Below are 16,801 nucleotides of genomic sequence, written 5' to 3'. Positions count from 1 at the left end.
TTAGCAGCGGGGGGGGCGATTGATGATGTTAGCCCGGCCGTTAGCATTATCGAGGGAGGGATCTCGGGGGCTAGCGACCCCCACACCTGCACCGCGTGGGTTATGGGATTTATTCGAGCACACTTCACTACGTTGGAGAGTGTTGCGGGTTCAAGGCGAAGAACGTATATGCGTGGGAGCGTCGAAGTACAGTACTACAATGTATTTGCTGCACTCCACTCTTGCTTCCCACCAAGCAGTCCTGTTGCCCAATGCCAGCCAATCCGTACATGGCGGCCCTACATCCAAGCACTTATTTAGCGTCACATCTGCTGAGCTCACAAGACCGGCTGCGTTCCGGGTAATGCCGTTATAGGTGCGCCACAAAAAAATTCACCCGTAAAAAGAAAGTTTTTCACTATAAATCCTTTATATGCGTGGCGGCTCGAGTCCTCTCGTCCTCTGGCTTGAGATGGCTGCCACCTATGGGTCAGATGATTGTCTGCCAGCATTAAGCAATTGGTAATTAAATATTTTAAAATTTCCCTAAACAGTGTAAAATTTAGGAAAACATTTTTCACGAAAATTAATTGTCACGCACGAGTCTGTGTGGAAAATGTCAGCTCGATTGGATGACGGGAAGTGTGTTAAAAAACAACTGAAAGATTTGCACGGTCGTAAGCAAGCAAGCACGCAAGCACGCAAGCGAACTTAATATAAAGGATTTAAAAAAGCAAGTGTAGGTGGTTAATAACACATCAACTTACAAATGTTAATGGTCGCCTAGCTTCTTTGTACCCGCTGTGTGTAGACTTGCGTGGCATTGATTTCATCCCTGTGGGATATTCTAATTCTTTCTTCCGATTTAAAAAAATCGGCGTTTCGTAGAAATCGATTGCAGCGACGTTCGTGGCACATGGGAGATACCGCACGATCTGAAATGCTTTCTGTGGCCCAGGAGCAATTAAAAAGGTGCCAATAAACAACGTGAAACATAACAAAACAGAAGCGAGACATTTCCTGTGAAAATACTCAGGACGAATCAATTCCCCTTAAAGCTTTGGATAAAAAAAACGCAGATACAATTGAAATTTACAAACTGTTAAACGTTAGGAAACGTTGTACAAAACGATACACGAAGCAACTTAACGGTAAATGATTTCAAAAGGCCACAATGTTTAACCGATTTTATTTTATTGTATTTTGTGCATTAATCAATATGCTGTTTACAAATATGATTGACATACAAAAAGTTCACAGTATCTTTATACTGTTCGATAACAAAATAAAATTAACACATTCATTACATGATTACAATAAGAAATAAAAAGGTTCTATTCCAATTACATTACATCACAGTCACATTCTCTAATGGTATAATCAGCATCTGTTGAACATTATTAAGTCATGTTTTGTGTTGTTTAAAATGCCGTTTCCAATTACATTGCTTAACACGTTATTCCTGTGAGCCGGCAGTATTAAAACCGTGGCAGCATACACTAATTACAGGGTGCAATGGCAAGTAGTGCTTTACGTGGGTTAAAAATGCTCAAAGTACTTTGCAAACACCCCTGCACTGATAACCTTTAGGTACAGATTAAACAGGGTGTGTTTACTTAGCAATAATAAGACATCAGTATGATACACTGATCAACCTGTTTAAAGATTTTTTGTAACACTAATTTCTGTGTGGGAAAACTACAGAAATGCATGAAATGCAAATAGATGAATACATTACTGCACGAGTCGATCTGCAGCAATAATACGTCAAAGCATTAAACGGCTGTTTGAATACTGTACTGCAAATACGTAAAAAAATGAAAAAGCCATTTTGGCATATATTATGTACCTATTCTGGTACAATGCTATTAGTATATATTATTCAAGGTGTCTCAATAATAATAATCACGTTGCGTTTGAGGCACAACCAGTTGTTTTCACTCCTCAAATGGTCAAACCATTTTTTTGGAAATCCTATGACGAGGGGCTAAGTTGTATGCGCTAGTAGTACAGCAAAGTACAAAGTGCCTGCAAAATCGTCTAATTAAGTTTACGTAACCTAAAAAAATATTTTTCTTAAATACGATGAAATATGATATAAATGTAACATAACAACATGTCCAGGTCATGAACACAAATAATAACATATGGTAAGTGCTACTGAATAAAGAACAGCAAATATGTCCTATGCAAAGTAGAAGAAAATAAAATTAATTTTAAGTAGCAGCAGTATACGAACACGTGATCTTTTATTTTTAAAAAAGCCTGTAACCCTTATCGCTGCCAGATGGCAAAACACCATGGACCATGAATAAATTACAGATTTATTTGGAGATTCAGGCTCAATGGACTGGGGGATAATAAAAGTTGGGTTTATAATATTGCATACAAAGGAATGTCTATGAATCCTCTTTAACAAACGGGGCAATTTGTGTGTCTCTAAACAAACCTTCCTTAAAAAGAACGCAACCACACGACCCGAGGCCACTCTGACACACTGGTGGAGTGACGGCGCGTCACAGATTTGCCGCAATGTGCACGTCCATGTTGATCTTCTCGACGGCAAGCTGGCACCTCTCGCGGTGTGCTTTCAGCATGTTGGAGAAGCGAAAGCGCTGCCCGCAGGCGTCGCACGAGTACGGCTTCTCCCCGGTGTGCGTGCGCCGATGCCGCTTCATGTTGGGCCGGCTCGTGAAACTCTTGCCGCACACCTCACAGATGTAGGGCTTCTCTCCTGTGGAGGGCAGGAGAAAGGTTTGCATTTGGAATTAGCCACTAAAGCGTAGGATGTTGCCATTGTGCTGTCTAGCTTCTCTTTGTGTTTAGCTGCTGCAGAATATCCCAGGGCGTGGAGTGGAACATTGGAAGCCACCCAGAACACGCAGTACAAGCTGAAAACACATTGTTGATCCACAAAATAATTAGGTCCTCCCAAGATGTGGACCCGACTAGCTAGTCCCCCTTTTCAAACTCGACTGATGGCTTGGTTGATTTCCTCGGGTTATGCCTTCCCCCACCCCGACTAAGCTCCCCTCCCTCTCATTTTTTCCTCCATGTTTGACACTTTTCACCTGTTAAACCGAGCAAGTGGTGATGCACTGCAATACTGGTTTGGTCATTGAGGATGGAACTCAGTGTATTTGATCCTTGATGTATATTTTAATTTAAAAGTTTAAAAAAGAAATGGTTTATGAAGGACAAAAATAAAGCAGCTGCAGATACTGAAACCACAATGTTGCACATCAATGGCGTGTTTCGTTAACGGAGTACTGACCATCTATTTGTGTGCAATTAAAACATTTCCATTACATTTTTACAAAAATGCAACATGCTATTACCAAATCATTTGGAATGCACATGATTTCGTCAGATCTCATCTGAGCTCGTAAGCCAATCAGTGTAGAGCCTGAATATTGCTTGGATTGGCAAACATCTTACATAAACAGGTGCCACAGCCTGCAGAGTTATGTTTAGAGCAGCCGAGACTAGTGCAGCAATAGCCCTTGTTTTACCGTACATGTCTGTACCTCTCCACTTTCACAAACCCATACTGACCAGTGTAGTGAAGTATGCCAAAAGAACACACCACGACTTTCACGGCATGGGGGAGGCTTTCATCCAGCACGTACATTGACAAAAGAACTGTACACGTCCATGTGGCAAATGCACACTCCAAAACCTACCAGTGTGTACTTTTAAGTGCTCGTCAAAATACTGCTTCATGCTGAAATCCTTTCCACACCATTGGCACATAAACTCCTTGTGGCCAAGGTGCACGCTCATGTGGTTTCTCAGCTGATATCGGTACATGAAGCACTCCGTACAGCTCTCAAACTGCATGGGTGGAAATGCACGAGGGAAAGAGAGGCACAGAAAACATTCACAAAAACACAAGCAAAGCAGAAACCATTCACACCAACTGTACGTGCTATTATAAAACACATTGTAGAATGTTATTCCACTCGAGGTACACAAACATACCTTACACTTGTACGGTCTGAGCCCAGTATGCTTCATGCTGTGAACTTTAAGAGACATGCTGCGCTTGAAAGATTTTCCGCATGTCTCACATGTGTACGGCATATCCTCACGGTGCGCTAGACAATACATTGAAAACAACTTTAACAACGGCTGCACACCCACAGACAAAGGCATTACAGAAGAACCTCATTACAACAAAGCTGGCACATTGAAGTTTCTACATTCAGCCAAACCAAAAGTCTAATTTAACTCTTTCCAATAGCGTCTTCATTTAAATTATAAAAAATGTCAAGGTTACTTCGGGTTTTTTGTTATAAGAAGGTTCTACTGTAATTAAGATTGTACATTTTCATACGCAAAATCAACACAATACACCATTGCACAACAAAAGTTAAACATTCGTTCCGACTCCAATGCGGGATTCATTCACAATTTCTAAGTTAATCCATACTCACCAACCAAGTGTTTTTTTACTTGAGCCACAGTGTAAAACTTTTTACCACAGATATCACAGGCCACACTCCTCTCTGTGAGACTGTGCACTGTCTTAATGTGTTGCTGAAGGTACCAGAGTTTCTTAAATTGCTTCTCACATGTGACACACTGAAACAGACCACAGGCAAAGGTAAATTACGCATAATATGTTTACATTGTTCAAGTCCAATTCTGATCAAGTATAATTTATAGAGTACATTTTTTTTTTAATGTGGGCAATATATTTTCATAATTCTCACCTGAATGCTCTTCTCACAGTCCGTTTGCTGATGGAGCCGCAACTCCTCTTCCTTCACGAACCTCTTTTCGCACCTCTCACACACGTGGCTTCTCTTGTGGCTCACAGTCAGGTGCTTCTGTAAGTAGATCTTGTTATTGAAGACCCGCTTGCACTTGCTGCAAGGGAAGCGTTCCTTTTCTTCAATCTTCTTCACCTTCCGAGGTGTCACAGGGGGCCTCTTCCTCTTGCCTCTCCTCCGCACGTCCTTGGAGGTGAGAGGAGGGCGACCGCGGCGGGGTCGGTGTTTCTTTTCATCTTCACTGCCCGGTTCCTCCTGCTTGATTTCCTCATTTAACTCTTCCTTCACCTCTTTCTTTACTTTCTTCCGCTTGCCTTTAGATCTGCTTGTGATTATATCTCCGGAGCCCTGTGAGACATGTAGAGTCTGGTTATTCAGATTCAACTCCACAATGATCTGCTTGTCGTCTGGATGCAGATAGGACCTAGTGCTGCGACGCAATCCATAGTCAAAGTTCTGCTCATCATCGTCCTCCTCCTCCTCGTCATCATCTTCATCATCCCCGCCGCTCTCCCAGTCTCTGTCGCTGTCAGAGTTTTTTGCTTTGGTCGACGCGTCCGAATCGGAGTCTTCTGCATCGCCATGGTAAATGATGTCGTTGTCTTCATGGGGCTGCGCATGCTGCCCCTCCGCGGACTGCCCCGGGTTGGTCAGGCCCTCCGCGCTGGCCATGTTGGAGTCTGCCACATCAAAGGCCCGCGTGTTTAACAGCTTCTGGCAGGACTCTGCGAGCTGGTCGAGGTGCAGGGCGCGTGCTGTGCTCATCACATCCTGCACGTTGCCTTTGGTGACGTGCACTTTGGCCGTGTAGATGAAGCCCAGCACGTGCTGGAAGCCGCGCGCCGACAATTCCTGCAGGCGCAGTTCCAGGCGCTGGCGGCCACGACCGACGGACGGCTTGAGGCCCTCGGTCGCAAAGAGGCCGCCGAAGAAACGGCTCCCTGCAGCCAGCACGCCTCGGTGAGCGGGGAACTTGTGCTGCCGCTGCTTCTGTTTGTTCTTGTGCTTGTGTCCAGCGCCGGTGCCCTCCACCACAACCACGTCCACGTCGCACAGGTGTGGCTGCTGCAGGCGCTGCTCGTTCAGCTGCTGCGTGAGCCGCGCCGCGTGCTGCTCCACATCCTCTCGCAGCGTGTACTCTGGCACCGGCAGATCTTCCACCCTCTCTGCCCTCAGGGTCTGATTCTCCAGTTTAATCTGAACAAGAATAGCATCAGCTTTTTGATCGTACCAGCATAATGGAAACTAAAATGGGTACATGTCTACAGATGTAAAATAAGAATTTTTGTTTTATGAAAGAATGAAAAAATTGGTGATATGTAGTGACAGACTTGCTTAGGAAAAAATAAGGTCCAAGTTTATGGAAGGTTGAAATGATTAGTTTGCAATATGTAAACTTGGCACTGATAGAGCCAGTGTTTTACCTATATTAAATGTTACAATTCGCTCCCCATGTCCTGGGCAGCCTCTACAGCAGTTGTGCTTCATGCCATAGTTGTGGTTCTTCTCACGCAATGGAAATAAAACAAACAAAAAACAGCAAATGCAAATAAAACAACACAACAGAATAAATGCACAATGATCAAAAAAACAATGGTTAAAAAATATCACGAAAAATGCTTCAAATGAAGATGTAATTTATGAATCTAAAACACAATATCCATGTGGGGTCTATGTCAATCCACTGCTGGATGAGCGCCTCGCCACTACAGGCGGGTCTTGGGGGGGGGGTTACGTGACCACGATGCTCAGTGCGCATTGGTGAAGGCGGGTGAGCATCGGCGATGGAGCTCAAGTACAATACAATGGGATCTGTCTGCACTGCCCTCTGCTGCTCACAACGAAAGGCCGCCAGATGCTTACAGCACTTTATTTATGCATTTGGTGGTCGCCCATCCATCCAGGCACTATCCAGGTTCATTCTGAGATCTGAGGCGATTTGGCCAAATGCACACGCACAAACCACTAAGAAAATTCAACAGGTTCGTCGAGCAATCCATATAACACCTTCACCTGTACGAGTTTAAAAAAATCTGAATTTGTCACAGGTATAAGGACTTCCCGCCCACCGTGCACGCGCATACTTTTTACATATATATCTACCCGTGACATTTCATTGCCATGTTGAGTTAACACATTTTAAACGAGGGCACACATAGGAGGCGACGCAGGAAAGCAGCAAGAATAACGCGACCGCAGCGGATCAGCATGGGGTCCTCCTCGCAGTGCCGTCACACAAAAACGTATCTCCAATACCAGCTTAGCTCCTCCTGTACGGGGGGGAAGGCAGGCGCACACAGCCCAAACAAAATGCGAGACCCGAGCGAATGAAACCCCGGTGTGTCGTCGTGGCCACGCTGCTGCTAATTAAGCGAGCAAGCCAAATAAAGACGAGGCCGCCTCGCTCCTACCGCACCGGGGTGGGTGAGTGGGGCGGGGAGGGAGCGCAGGTACACGGCCAAGAAATCAGGCAAGAGTCGGGGGGCCCGAGCGCGACCAGGCCTCACGCCCAACAACAGCGCGCGGATTAAAGCCATCAGTTGCAACGGCGTGTTACCATCTTCACGGTGCTCCCGCAGTCCCCGCTAAGCGTGCAAAGTAGCGAGCGGCGAGGGTTCGTTGTTGCGCTTGAATGTGGTCCCGACGAGCTGAGTAGTAATCTGTGAGAAAGGCGAGAAGAGAGAGAAATCTCCCGGTGCGGGGAGCCCAGCTCAGAGCGAGCGCGGGGGGGGAGGGGCCCCGGCACATGGATGCGGGACTCGGGGCGTCTGCGTGCGGCACAAGACGCCTCACTTGGCGCGCTGAGCAATCGGCATCAACGTGTTTTGAAAGCTGTCAGCCTTGGTCTCTCCACTGCTAGTTGTGGGGCAAGATGAGTCACTTGACACCAGCAGCAGCAGCGTTAATACCATCGTCGGTTCAAGGTCAATTCAGGTCGTGTGAGTTATTAGATCGTACTTTTGACCACGATGACCGATGGTCAGTGCAGGCAACCCCTTCTGAAAAGGTCTCGAGACACTGAAGCTTTCCTGGGTCATAATAAAAAGAGCATTAAACAGTTAAAACAACGTCCTGCTCAAATGTGGCCCCAGTAAACAAAAGCCAACGTTGGCCCAACGTCCTGTGTTGAGTCGGGTCCTCATCACCTGCTCACAGTCCTGGGACAGTCTTGGGTGCGAGTCTCTCCATAGGACAACCACTGTTGACTACCCCATGAAGTGGTACTAGATTTATCGACTCCGGAGGGATGATGCGCTGACTCGCACAATCCTTTTGGCTTACCTCGCCGGTTGTATTATTATGAAACCATCCAGTCACTCACTAGTGTATTTAATTGAAAGTAGGCTATGTAATTCCACTCGGAGGATTCAAATGGCTTTCTATTTTTAATTGTCATTAATACATTTTCTAATGGACTTATCAACATGACCTGGTCTTAAGGGATTTTTTTTACATCTGATCAGCGGTTATTTTTGGGGTTCCAAAAATATGCCCAGTCAAGACTAGGTCACGTATTTTTACATCCCAAAATGTGTAAAAAAAAAAAGATCACTCGGTAATTGAGAAATATGTATCAATTATATTCCTGTTAACCCATAACGTTGTTTTTTCTGCAATATTTTGCTGTCTGTTTGCACTTAGTCACATTTTCACTTTAAGATGTTTTCTTGTTCATGTTTTTGTTTGTTGCGGTTGCACCCTATTCAAGAGCCGAATGGCTCACAGGGCAACACCGAATAAATGAACTTGAACTTGGCGATTTGAAGCTTCCTTTGCCTGCGGCCGCAGTGTATCCGTGCGTCCCGGCGCATCTTGTCGCTTGCACGGTGCTGTATTCAGGTTGCGGGGTTGGTGGGGATGGCCGTGGCCGGGTTTCGTGCGCGATTTCTTCAGGGATGCAGGAGAGTGCAGCAGACGAGGTGCCAGCACCGCCATCTTGTGAGCTGCACATGTCCAGGAAGACGACTCCCGATGCACGACACGTGGGGGGCCCCCTACCCCCATGGACAAAGCCCCCCTTTCATGAAGTCCACCCATACCCCCCACCGCTGATGGTGCAGTCCATGCGGTGGGGAAGGGGGTCCTGCCAGAGTGTTTTTACGTCACTGCGGGGCATGACGATTAATTACAGAATTCCCGGCGACGTTGTCGTCAATTGTTCTGCATGCAATGTGCTACCCCCCCGCCCAACTCAGTGGGAGTGTGGTTCATTTTTTTTCGATGTTCAAGATTAACTGGTGGCACACGGTGGATTGATCTCCCTGCAAATGTATATCACTTTAAAGTGCTACAAAATATAGTACATTGACCAAACGTAAGTTATCATAAAACAGTATCAAGTATTTGACCTTTTTAGCCCCGTAATTAAAGGTGATTCTATTTTTAATAGAATATATTAAGAACATTTGTTTTACCGTAAAGCCTCCTCGATACACATTGTGTGAATAAGGCTAGATCAAAGTAGCTCTTGAAAAAAAATCCATTCATTCCTCAGCACAAGATCACGTATAGTATTACTCTTCCAACTACAATGGTCATAGATTCACATGTAAATAAACATCTGTGTGATACAAGGAATTAATCCAAACCAAGATAGGAATCGGTGATTTAAGTAATTATTTTTGTTCCTGTAACCAAATACATATATGCAGGTTACACCTAAATTATTGTACAAGTGGCATGTTGGGAGGGAGGTGAGATTATAGAAAATATTCCATATTGGCTGGAATTGCTTCGTCACCATCCGTATAAAACAATGTTAATTGCCACCGTACTTGTTTCTTCAATATAAAGTTATGCTTTCAAAAGATGTCAGTTTAGATTGTTTTTTATTACATATCTATATTGATTATATATGCATTGTGTAGATGTGTTTACAGACCCTTAAATCTCTTTTCAAAGTTATTTGCCAATTTCCATACACGTCACAAAACAACACAAGCACATCCCACTGCACTGTACCAATCTTTAATGGGTAACAATTTAGAGTAATAAAAAAAGAATGTGCAGTTATTTAACAATGCCAACAAGACCATTAACCATTCTCATAAGACTCTTACCACCCCTTTCGTGCTCCGGCCCAATGCTTGCAACTACTCACGAGATGCACGGTTCATACATGGCAACAAAATCTCATTTGTTGCACATTACATTTGCAAAATGTAATTAACTATACCAAGGCAGTGAATAAGCACACTGAATATTTCGTGCAAGCCAAGGGGCTGTTTAAACAAAATCTTCATGTTTACTGGACCTCAAGGTGGCAAAGCTATGGAAGGGTCAGCCATAAATCTCAGTATTAGCAAATGGTGACTGCAGATAATCCCTGATGTATCACAGGATCTCGAGGCATTTTGTCCGATGTCAGAGTAAAGATCTAAAATAGCTCTGCAAGATGTAATTTTTAGATTTTGGTTCAACAAAACAAGTTTCTAGTCATGGAAATAACACCAGCAAGACTCAATGCAATCATCAGATTTCAAAATGGAACAGGTTGACCAGATAACATTAAGCGCTCTTTCAAAAAAAAAAAACTATTGTCACAGTCGCTTTACTGTGCTGGGAGCTGGAGCAGCGTGTGCTGCCCCGAGGGCAGGTAGGCTACACCTCGGGACTTCGACAGCTGCATGGCGATGTCTTCTGCCGCCTCCAGCTTGCGCAGCTCAACCAGGCCTTCTCCAGCCTCGGATATCGCCGTTGCGATCAGCTGTGCAGCCTTAGCATCACCCTCGGCTGCAATGATGGCCGCCTTCTTTTGCTGCTCCGCCTGAGAAGGGTCATAATGCACCAGTTAACAGCTGTACGAATGAGGGAGTCAACTTCAGTATCTGGAAAATTACGCTGAAGATGGCAGACCCTGGGAAGGAGATTCGAGTCAGGATTGCCTTGGGGAAAAGTGAGATTAGGCAACAGAGGATACTGCCGATTAGAAGAATGAGGAAAATTAAAGAAACTCGGGGAGAGCCTGTTATGGAATAGAGTTGAGTGTAGCAGAAACTTGGACTAGAAAGGAAGACATAGAAAACTTGGAAAGGATTGATGTGGTGTCAAATAGAGGCAATAAATCGTCATAAAAAAGGTACTTAAGCAGATTCAGGTGGACTTGTCTAATTATACCAGAAAAGGTTAAATGTGGATTGGGTACATTCTCAAAGATAGAACCTTGATGAACAATGTTCTGGAAGGGTTAGCTGCTTGATGAATTGAAGACGGGGGGGGGGGGACTTCCAATGAATTAAATAAATGTCAGAGCAGACAAATAAAGAATCAGAGCTCAGGAGTATAATACAACGGTTATACATTATTTCAGTGTTCAGACATTTAGCCAACATCAGTTGTTTGGCTGATTAAACCATTGAGGATTTTAAATACCACAATTGTAAACATGTCAATGAAGCTAAAAACTCACCCTTTCCACGACGAAGCGTGCTCTCTCCGCCTCCTGCTGTGCTACTTGCTTGGCCTCAACAGCCTGTGTGAACTCTCTACCAAAGGTCAGATGAGTCTGTAGACAGAAGCACAAGTTAGTGAGACCTCCAAAACCATAATCAAAGGATACATGTCAAATAAAAAAAAAAGTGAGTGCGGGTGCTTTGTTTTGAATTCCAGTTAATGACATACCAGGGAGACATCATCCAAGATGAGCCCAAATGTGGCTGCTCTCTCCATCAAGTCATTGCTGACCTGCCTGGACACCAGCTCTCGTTGGGTGATCAGCTCTCCAGCATCAAACCGAGCCTATAATATAACGTGTGAACATATGCAAAGTCGTTGAAATATTCAAAAAAATAATTCAAGCTACTTTATAACAGCAGCAGCTAATGGATACCACATGGTTTAGAAGTGGTCAGGGTAAGAAACTTACCACAACAGCCTTGAGGACCTCAGTGGTGATCGAAGGCAGCACACGTTCATCATAGTCCTCACCAATGCTCATGTAGATTTTGGGCAGCTGGCTAGCGATGGGCCTGAACAAGATCCTCAACGTGATGTTGACATTCTGCATATCTGAAAAGGCCAAACAAAGTTGCGTGAAATTACTTAAAATACAATCCATTCATATATATTTTTTAAGTGTTCCATATCACATGGATGTCATGCCTAACCAAGAATAGGAGCAAAACACCATGGCACATCATGAAACGTGTGTTGATGGGTACATTTCTACTTGGGATCCATTGAACAATTCCACTTTCACTGATCTAAAATAAGGTCTCAAGAGTAAAAATTGTGGCCATATTATTTGATACTACAGCAAGATGATAAACGTATACCAGTGTCTTCCTTGTTAGAAATCTTGAGTACAGTAGAGCCAACATTTCCCCTACTGCTTATTGTGCCTCAAGGGCTTTTGTGGACTATACAGATGATTTCTAACTATAGTGAAACCAATATACATGTCTAAAAGAACATGGCCACATTGTCTCTTCGAGTTGGTGGTTTAAAACGGCCGTGTGCATTATACACGCAGTATTACAATGTCATGTGACATGCAAGGCATGATGGGATGATTGCAGATATGGTCACAATCATGCCTTTGGTGGTCTAAAATAACATTGTGTATTATTAATTGTATTTGTTTATAACATGCACTCAGGTTGTAAACAAATGGGTTTCATCATTTCAAGAAAGTATTAGAAACGGTCCACTCACCTTTGCTACCAGTCACGACAGGCACATTGCGAGGTCGAGAACGGCAGTCAAATATGATCGGCCGCTGAACCCAGGGGATGACAAAGTGAGTGCCTTCGCCGACCACCAAATCTTGCACTCCACGGAATCGGTCAAAAATGACCGCACGATGACCTCCCTCCACTGTCAGAAAGGCAAGAAAACCAAAACACATTAATTCAAATGAATGCATAAACAAATTCCAGTAAGCACTCTTGTTATACATCGTTCTCGGTACCTCTGTGCAAATCGCTGCAGTCTGTCCTCATTGCAACCCATCACTGAACACATTCTCCAAATAGGCTTGAAATACAGTAAGTAGTACCACCACCGCAGGAGGTACAAAAATAACAATGCTTCCCATCCAGAAGGCCAATTCTCATTGCCACCTCCCCTCATCCAATTTGAAATTATAGAGTGCCTGAATCCAACTATCTTGAGACACTGTAAAGATATTGGGAAATATTAATTTGATGTAGAGAGAAAGCCTGGGATAGGCAGAGGGGACAAAAAGGGTTTGAGCTAAGACTTAATATGGGCAGGGAGTGAACATTATTGGAGAATGAGCGACCTACCACTGGCAGCTAATGTCACAGTCAGCACATAAAACTAACAAAATAGGGGTTGTGCACAATGAGGCAAATAGTCACTCACAACTCAATAGCAACAGGTGACTAAGGATGCATGGGTCTTTGAGAACCATGATCATCACTTTATCATGCATTCACATACCGACACATAAAATACTGGGATTACGATGAATTACGATTGACACAATTATAACTAAACCACGGTCTGCCATCACCCAAACTCCAATATCTTCGTCCCTAAATCACCAGCGCAGGAAGGTGACCAGTCTAATTTACATGGCACACAAAAGACACCAGGCCAACAACGGATGGCAGGATATGAAATAGGTCTAATATATGAGCACATATCTGTACATGTACTGCCCTTTTGAAAATCCAATGTTGGATGGGGGCTACCCCAAGCCATGCAGGTCTTGGAAATGATTTGACCATACTTCACCTCATCGGATGGTGTGGCATTTTGAAGATGGGGAGCACAATCATGGGGGGGGGGAGAGTGAAGTACAGCACAACAATGTTTTTTTCTACACCGTCCTCTGCTGCCCACCACATAACCCCGCGGTAGCCTATAATGACCGCGTGTGCATGGTGGTTATCTATTATTCAAGGACTACCTAGGCTCAACTTTGCAAAGCTAACGAGATCTTACGATAGGCTCAAAGGCTTACCATCACTATTGTGTATATACTCTCGATATGCTGATGAACCTTATGCGAGTTATGTTGCCGTCACAAACGCATGATCACAATGCTGGACAGAATAAACCTGACCCTCAAAACAGGCACGTGTATTCCACATGCCTCGGCCAGATGTATTACTTGTTTAGAATTGCTGAAAGCCCGAGGTGGTTATTGAGTGCTAAAACTAGTAATTAGCACGGCTTGCTATGTACGGTGCGAAAGAAGTTCAACATACATACAGGGCACGGGGCTTTAAAAAGGGATGATGGCCGGTGGTCGAGAGGATGACGAAATCGCTACCAGGGGGAACACTCCCGACAGGACGTGAACCATGGAGATGGAGCGATTAAAGCAGCTCTTTAGCAGGAGCTAAATGGATTGTTGGATTACACGACCGTGAGATGACGGCCGATTGGGGAGTCGTTAATGATCACAGCGGTTGACAATGCCTGCAACTAATGGTATCATAACCTTTAGTTAATACAAGTGAAACATGCACTGTACCAGAATAACCTTGGTTTCAACTTAGCCAGGTCATCACAATCACTGCCATCCTTGCACAGTGCTCATGTAATAGCCAGGGTGAGATATGACGCACACATGTGTGCCCTGCGCTTTTAATTTAAGGGTTGGTAGACCACGTAGAGACATCGGATAACTTCCAAACTCGCCACACCACAGCAACGTGGGTTCATGAACCGGTCTGTGCGGTCAATGTCGTGGCTTCCCTGCCCACGTGTGTCAGCGAACCAGGTAACCTCAACCTGCCATAGATGTCATCAGCGCTGTGTATGTTTAAACCTCCAGTTATATCCTCAAAACGTTCCGTGGCTATGATAAACAAAACATGTTGTTAGTCTTTTTGATGTAAAACTTTCGTGACTGCAGGGATTCATATTCTTGGTTCTTTCGGTAAAGTCACGTAGAAGGGAAATAAGAAAATAATAAATATATAAAACAATAAGACGTTTCTACTGCAACACAAGCAATCACCATCAGGTGTTAAATCCACACCTGATGATGAAATCCACAGCAAGAAATTTTCAAATTTTCTTGCTGTGGATTTCACACCTGATGATGATTGCTTGTGTTGCAGTCGAAACGTCGTGAGAATATCTTATTGTTTTATATTTTTATTATTTTATTTCCCTTCTACGTGACTTTACCGAAAGAACCAAGAATATGTTGTTAGTCCTTCAGCATATTATCCAGCAACATTCGGAAAAGCAAGTAAACTCTGGAACCGTTTCAACCTTCAGGTCACATCGGCAGCCAAGCCTGTAAAATACATTCTGCCCAGTTTTCTGATCTCGATTTGAAGCTTTCGTGACTGCCGGAATCCATACTCTTTGGTTCTTTCGGTAAAGTCACGTCGGTATAAAACAATAGATCACGACGTTTCGATCGCAACATAAGCGATTTTTATCAGGCGAGACAATTACAGCAGGAAAACTGCTGAAGCAGGCGAGAGAGCTGCAGTTTTCTGATGTTATTGGGACGGGCACTTCATATACACTAACGTATACGATGGGGCCCTGTTCAACGTAACTGATTGCAAGATTTTACCATGTGATCATCAGAACGATGGTGGTGGTTGTGGTGTTATAATGTGTTGCAGAGCACGAGCTCAAAACCTCAAAACGTAAACACTAAAAAGTTATAATAGTCTTGAATTGAGCAAGGTTATACGGACGTGGGCATAAAAAAAAGAGGCGACAATGGGAGAGAATAGCAGAGTTCTGACCTGCAGCAGTGTGGTGGTGTCTGGACACAGTGTGGATGAGACGAAACGACTGTCAAAGTATCTGGTGAGACTGTACGAACGAATCCTCGCCATGGGGAGGAGGTGGAATCAATGGCGATGTTAATGGTAGTGGTGGTGGCGATGCTGCTCCCGCCGTAAAATCATCTCCCTCTTTTTACTTTCTTTCTTTTTAAAGAAACCCCCCACGTCCACCAGAAGGCCTCTCACCGTTGTACAGAGCCGTGTTGACGATTCCTCCGGCCACCGCAAGACCGAGGCCGACTTTCCCCACCGTGTTCAAGATCCTGGCAGCGGCCGCCATGCTGACAACGCGTGGTGCAAGAGAAGAGGAGGGGAAGGTCACGGCGGGACCGCGGTGACGTCATCCCGTGTCGGAGCCGCGACGGAATTTGTGGATGGCGATGACGTCATGTAGCCGTTAATTACGACGGCCCCGCCACCGGCCATCTTACGTAGGGAGCGGTCGCACATGGCAATTTTTAATCAAAACAAAAAAGGTGTTAAATCATCAAACACGTTTCAAACGTGTGATGATTATCAGGCCCCCTTGGTGTAAAGTGGAATTTCCAGCTCTTATTCTATCATACCTATCAACCCTGTATCACCTTATTACAGACCAATTAAGGCCTTATTGATCACCCCGTGCCCTTATAAATCTCAACGTTCGTCCTTCAAAGTCATCACAAGAAAGAAACACAAACAGACAAATGTTTTATTTTTTTGCCCGTATTGAAACGGTTGTACGCATGGAATTAAATTTCCCTGTGCAAAAATACGGGTAAACCTGTATGGGTTTACAGGTATGTTATCTGACCACTGTCTCCCTGGCCTATTTATGAGCTATGGGAATGGGAAAAAACCTAAGAATATGGGAATGGGCCCATTGCCCGAAACGTCGCATATATTTTTTTAAACCACAGGAGTTTTTTTGAAGAACGTGTTGAAAGTTTATAATTTGTGCTTGCGCACCATTGGCAACGCAGCAGCAGCATCACCAGATATTGTCTAAACATACGTAATAGGAGTTGGGTTTTTGTTACCCACGGGTTGGGCTCAGCGTTGTGTTTGTGCTGCACTCCTGAGAAACGCGGTTTAATGTTGCAGTGAGAGTACAGTTTTGATGATAGTTCTATTGTTGACAGAGCCCCACGGTAACCCATATGGAGATGGCCGTCTTGACCTCCTATTTGGAGTTAAATATTTTGAGTTCTTACACAATTTTTGCATTACTCTCCTCCACCAATGGGAGTCTGTGGGTCCGGTTGTGAAAACAATCGACTGTGCGCATGAAGTGCGGACGGACCACTTTGTTACTGAATCCCAGCCAATGTCATGACTTGT

At 44.3% G+C, this 16,801-nt stretch overlaps 2 protein-coding genes across 3 annotated transcripts; both read right to left on the bottom strand.

Moving 5' to 3' along the window:
- Positions 1 to 1,156: 1,156 nt before the first annotated feature.
- On the bottom strand, positions 1,157 to 7,509 carry ZNF652 (zinc finger protein 652). 2 transcript variants are annotated; one of them, XM_078598128.1, is made up of 7 exons: positions 7,312 to 7,509; positions 6,179 to 6,257; positions 4,695 to 5,951; positions 4,416 to 4,563; positions 3,961 to 4,076; positions 3,663 to 3,813; positions 1,157 to 2,713 (listed from the first exon to the last, which is right to left on the bottom strand). In XM_078598128.1, exons 3-7 carry the CDS (start codon positions 5,517 to 5,519, stop codon positions 2,496 to 2,498), a joined length of 1,458 nt encoding a protein of 485 aa, XP_078454254.1. In that variant the 5' UTR covers positions 5,520 to 5,951; positions 6,179 to 6,257; positions 7,312 to 7,509; the 3' UTR covers positions 1,157 to 2,495. The 2 variants fall into 2 exon arrangements, with proteins under 2 accessions (XP_078454254.1, XP_078454255.1); XM_078598129.1 differs by having other exon boundaries at positions 2,628 to 2,713; positions 3,535 to 3,813.
- Positions 7,510 to 9,706: 2,197 nt separating this feature from the next.
- Positions 9,707 to 15,834, bottom strand: PHB1 (prohibitin 1). The gene is made up of 6 exons (XM_078598126.1): positions 15,668 to 15,834; positions 12,408 to 12,569; positions 11,620 to 11,762; positions 11,376 to 11,492; positions 11,164 to 11,259; positions 9,707 to 10,521 (listed from the first exon to the last, which is right to left on the bottom strand). Exons 1-6 carry the CDS (start codon positions 15,759 to 15,761, stop codon positions 10,306 to 10,308), a joined length of 828 nt encoding a protein of 275 aa, XP_078454252.1. The 5' UTR covers positions 15,762 to 15,834; the 3' UTR covers positions 9,707 to 10,305.
- Positions 15,835 to 16,801: the final 967 nt, after the last annotated feature.

This window comes from Lampetra planeri, chromosome 10, assembly GCF_965212315.1.
Source record: "Lampetra planeri chromosome 10, kcLamPlan1.2.h2, whole genome shotgun sequence".
Taxonomy (NCBI): Eukaryota; Metazoa; Chordata; class Hyperoartia; order Petromyzontiformes; family Petromyzontidae; genus Lampetra; species Lampetra planeri.
This window is presented reverse-complemented; position numbering and strand designations above follow the sequence as displayed.

Bases quoted from the DNA above. Each gene is read 5' to 3' on its own strand.
- ZNF652 (XM_078598128.1), bottom strand. From the start codon at position 5,519: ATGAGCACAGCACGCGCCCTGCACCTCGACCAGCTCGCAGAGTCCTGC. The intron at 4,077-4,415 runs GTGAGTATGGAT...TGTATTGTCTAG, and splicing joins AGTAAAAAAACACTTGGTTG to CGCACCGTGAGGATATGCCG. The intron at 3,814-3,960 runs GTATGTTTGTGT...CCACCCATGCAG, and splicing joins TCAGACCGTACAAGTGTAAG to TTTGAGAGCTGTACGGAGTG.
- PHB1 (XM_078598126.1), bottom strand. From the start codon at position 15,761: ATGGCGGCCGCTGCCAGGATCTTGAACACGGTGGGGAAAGTCGGCCTC. The intron at 12,570-15,667 runs GTGAGAGGCCTT...CCTTTCTGACAG, and splicing joins CAACACGGCTCTGTACAACG to TGGAGGGAGGTCATCGTGCG. The intron at 11,763-12,407 runs GTGAGTGGACCG...TGGCCTTTTCAG, and splicing joins TGTCGTGACTGGTAGCAAAG to ATATGCAGAATGTCAACATC.